Below are 4,940 nucleotides of genomic sequence, written 5' to 3'. Positions count from 1 at the left end.
GGGGGGGGGGGGAGATCGCTCGGCTGGGCGGATTTATTGCTTTGGAGCGAGTGTTGCACACATCCTCTAACAACAAAAAACTCCAAAACCAGAGCGAATGAGAATCTGCGTGGTAATTAATACGCAATCTTAATTCTTCAATTCAAATTAGAATCTTTATTCCAACAATAGTACGTTTTGTTTCACTTTGGAACCATCTTCAGCAAACAAATTTAAAATATCAATCCCTTCATGTCAAAGAAAAATCACCATCAGATTAGCAGATTTGATGTTATAATCTATTCGAAACATTAATTTATCTTATAAATATTGATATTGAACAAGTTTCGAATTAACAATAAAATCGGTGACTCACCCCAAGACATAGAAAGAATTCGTCTCAACATTGGATCAAATAAATACAGTTAATATTCACTAAAAAGTATCAAATTAAAAACGTATGTTGCTCGCAGCTCGAACGAAACATGACTAATGCATTTAATATACTGGGAAAGAAATGTCAGGTCAAATCACAAAAATAAAAAGAAATACGAAAATAAAAAGAAAAAGAAGAAGATGATGTCGATACGTAAACAAAGTTTGTATAATCGAAAATATATAACTATTTGATGTCCTTTAATAATTGTATATAGGTACGATGTACACCTTCTGTATCTGAGCGTAAATTTAAACTATTTTGTTGCATTAAAATATGAAGGCATTCCGATATTAAACGTTTATTCAGAAAACGCTCTTCATCTAGAATCTAACTAAATCTTAATAAACTTAATTATACATACTATAATAATATTTATACATTTACAATTCTTTATCTACCATTTTATATTGTTTAAATAATAACATTTTATTTATTAATTGTAATAATTGTATTAATTGTAAACTTATAATATGTACAGATATTTTAAAAATGTCGATTTTCAATAGTTCAAATAGTTATACTTTTTTGAGCGAGTCATCGTACTACATTTTTTTGTTAGTCCAAAGGGTCAACTAAAAAAATCCTACGGGTTTTTCCTTGAATATTAAATTTAAAAATTTGAAAATTTTATCGAAAGTAGTCATTTTTTGCGAATTTTTTCAACAAAATTTCTTTGAAGCATTGTAATTAATTGAAGATAAAATATTATTTATTTGATTCATATTTATCTGTCTTTGTCTGATTTCGAGGTATAAATTTCACACGTTTTGAGATAAAAAAATACGTATTCAGTCCAGAGATATAGCGTGACAAAGTTGCAGGGTTTTACAAACCCTGGTGTTATAAGGAAGGTAATCAAAAATAATGACTTACTAGGGTTAATTATATTTATTAAAAGCTTTGTCAAATTTATATGTTATTTCGCTATCATAATAAAGAAATCTCTATTGTTCAGTAACAATACTAACAGTGACGCTGTAAAATCCGATTTAATAAAGGTAATTTTTTTATAAAAATAAGAGTTAATTTTTTTAAACATATTTACACACAAGAAAACTTTTAGCGCACACACATTTTCTGTTCTTCTTTTACTAACAAAATAAATATTTATAATGTACTAAATAGTATATAATAACAAAATTTGATTACTACACATTATAGATAATAGAGACAATAAAAAGATTTCGCTGTAATATTTTTCTTCTTCTTCTAATTTTTACTTTTAAAACCCGTTTAATAATAAATTTATAAAAGCAGTCGTTATATAAATGCTCGAGAATGTTTTATATCATTACAGTACACAAAGATGCTGTTTCTTCGTGCTTAAATAATGTATTAATTATTGTAGAAAATATAACGGATGTTATTTTCTATTAGTAAATAAATTTTATTTACCTCCAAGTATTCTGGCTTAAATATGTTAATATAAGGTGTGATTCCGATATATTGTATGAATATTCCTTCTTTACAATTCTCCATTATCGTTAGAAACAATTTCGTGCGCTCTAACAATTAAATTTATTAATTATTATACTAATAATTTATTATTATTTATTTATATAATAATTAATTTAATTACTATATATAATTAAATATTGAAGTTTTAAATTTAGAGCGGGCTATCTTAAAACAATATATTGATTGAATTATGTTAGAAACGGAAAATGACACACAATATATTAATTGCTACGTACAACTTTATTTTTTAGTTTTTTTTAATAACAAAACCCTGCAGTATTTTTAGATATTTGAGAAGTGTATCATTATTTTAGGAATTATATTTTACACTTCTATATATATGTACAGTAACCCATTGAACAGATGTTTCAGTTTGCCACATAGATTTGACATATTTCGGGATTATGAAAATATATTTTTAAGGAAAAACTGAAAAATAAAGCTGTATGTAACAATTAATTTATCGCGAGTCATTTCCCGTCTCCATTGACAACAAATATGATGCCTCGAGATAACCGAGCTGTGTGCGAATATACCCAGGTAGCAAGGTGTCGTCTATTTAACGTCATTAATTAGTCATTAATTAGTCATTCTTATGACGAATGTGACGTTTAAAATGACATCCAAACATCGCAAAAATGACGTGGATTTGTCACAGGTACATAACGTCATAAGTCAACGTCAAAAATACGTCATTTTTTCGTATTATTGACGATAGCAAGTCGTTCATTTGGCGTCATTAATTAGTTATTTTTATGATGAATCTATACGGTTCCTGAGACGAAGTAAAAATTACAAAAATGGACAAATTTGTTAGGTGTTGAAGTTACAAATATTCTAGTAAATTCAATTAGTTTTGTAATTTCCATCTTATTTTAATAAGCTCCTTGATGTCTAAACATCGTAAAAATGACGTGAATTCTTATATTTTTTATCACTTGCACAATGTCATAAACTGATATCAAAAATACATAATTATTTTCGTGTTATTAACGGAATAAATGTATGACGTTATTAATTAATCACTAACAATGTTACTAGTACGTCCACAATTAGCTATTTATTCGACGTCATTAAATATGACATTGTAAAGACGTCATAAATAAATGACTTCATTAATTAATCAAAAAAGATGACGTCATTATTACATCTTAAATAGGTCATATGACGTCAATAATTTAAAATGATTAACTATTGACATCAAAATAATGACAGCTTGCTACCTGGGTAGATATGTAAATGGCACTGTATAAAAATATAATGAAGAAATCTTATATAAAGTTTTTTACCGTAATCTGATAATCTCATTAACTTAAATATCGAACCAATAACTGGTGCGGGTAGGTTTTTGAGTTTCTGTCGAATAACATAATGATGATGCACTTTCGGCAGAAATGCGAAAATCACAATGATGCAAAAAGTACATGTCAAAAAAATTAAATCCATTGTCTGAAAAATCTGCGAACACTTCAAATAAATAGTTTATCAAACAAGTTCATACATTATTAGATTTACTGAAGTGAGACATTAATATTACTACATTAATATACTATGAAATTATATTAAATATTGTTAAAAAGTTACCAAACATTGTTAAAAAGTCCCAATACTAATTACGTGCAAAAATATATTTTTAAAGAATTGGAAAGAGTAAGGGCACTAGGAGTCAGGCGCAGAAGACGTCGCGCAAATAATACACTTATAAAGAGAGTGAAACTTCTTTATTCACTAAACGCGCTTACATGTTTCGACTCATTTTTGAGCCTTCCTCAGAGCAAACACACACTAACAAATATAAAGTAAAATATATTTTGTCATGGTGAGCTCACCTACATCGAGAATTTCAATGCCAGAATTAAATAAAAAGAAAGAAAAGGAAAGTGAAAAAGAAGGGAAATATTAAAAATGTCGAATTAAGGAATATAGAAACTAATTTATCAAAAAACTTTAATAATATAATTAATTATCCCGAAAATAAGGACGCTCACCATGATTACAAACTTACTTTTTCACTTACTCTTTCTAATTCTTTAATAAATAGTATTTTTTATCTGTGCTTCAATAAATATATGAAAATATATTATAAAATACTTAAAAATCTCAATTTTTTTAGTATAAATACATTATATATTTAAGGTTATTTAGGTAGAATTACATTGCGATACATGAATTAGTTGTCTAATAAATAAACAAAATATTTGTTCTGTATCTTTGCAACTAATCAGTAAATCACAATGAAACTTTGCATAAATTATTTTAAATATTTAAAATACTTATAAAAGAAAAATGTAAATTTTTTAATAATTTTTTTAATTTTCATTTTTAACAATAAAAATAGTAACAAATAAAATAAATAAACTGTACAAATGTGTTATTAAACACAAATATAATCTTATTCACACAACTTTCATATGTATATAGTTTATTTAAAGTGTAAATATTAAATATACTTCTAAATTTAATTTCTTGGCAGGGGCTGTACGTCTAATACATCCTTAAAGTAGAACAAGTCACATTAACATCAAAATGACGACAAATTAAATCCTGATTGACCAAAAAAATGACTTTTAGTAATCATTTTGGATTTTAAGGGGATCCTAAAGCAAAGCTCGAGCTCCGACGAAATCATTAGATGTCGCGCCGCGCGCCGCACATCGACATGTCTTTTTATACTACCTCAGTAATATCTCACGCAGCTTAAGAATATGAGCACAAGGATTGCCGTAACGCTTTACGGCAATCTTAAGTTGTAGACGTAAGTAACGCACAAGTATTGGCGTATGATTTTGATATGATAGGCAATGCCTATGGCAATATACATAAGTTAAAATCATACGCCAATGCTTGTGCGTTATTTACGTCTACAACTTAAGACTGCCGTAAAGCGTTACGGCAATCCTTGTGCTCATACCCTATGATAGACGCAGTCACACATAGGGTAAGGTTACCGAAATCGCACTACTTTTCATATAAAGGCTTATAACTCGGAAAGTAAGAAGGATATTCTCAATTTTTTTGCGGCGTAATAAACTGCAAGCTTTTCCCTTTCATATGTAATTTTTTC

The 4,940-nt window shown here is 27.7% G+C and overlaps 1 protein-coding gene across 1 annotated transcript in view; it reads right to left on the bottom strand.

Annotated features, from left to right (window-relative positions):
* The window catches only part of LOC108765823 (cytochrome P450 4C1), a 23,658-nt gene extending 20,296 nt beyond the window's left edge, over window positions 1-3,362 (bottom strand). Inside the window, exons 1-2 of the mRNA XM_018514668.1 lie at window positions 3,166-3,362; window positions 1,814-1,923 (exon numbers count right to left, since the gene is read on the bottom strand). Of these exons, the coding sequence (XP_018370170.1) occupies window positions 1,814-1,923; window positions 3,166-3,322 (267 nt within the window). The 5' untranslated portion in view covers window positions 3,323-3,362. The remainder of the gene's footprint in view (window positions 1-1,813; window positions 1,924-3,165) is intronic.
* Between the last annotated feature and the right edge of the window lie 1,578 nt (window positions 3,363-4,940).

This window comes from Trachymyrmex cornetzi, unplaced genomic scaffold (genome assembly GCF_001594075.2).
Source record: "Trachymyrmex cornetzi isolate Tcor2-1 unplaced genomic scaffold, Tcor1.1 scaffold550, whole genome shotgun sequence".
NCBI classification, from domain to species: Eukaryota; Metazoa; Arthropoda; class Insecta; order Hymenoptera; family Formicidae; genus Trachymyrmex; species Trachymyrmex cornetzi.
The sequence above is the reverse complement of the archived record's forward strand: the minus strand, read 5'-3'. Positions and strand labels throughout refer to the sequence as shown.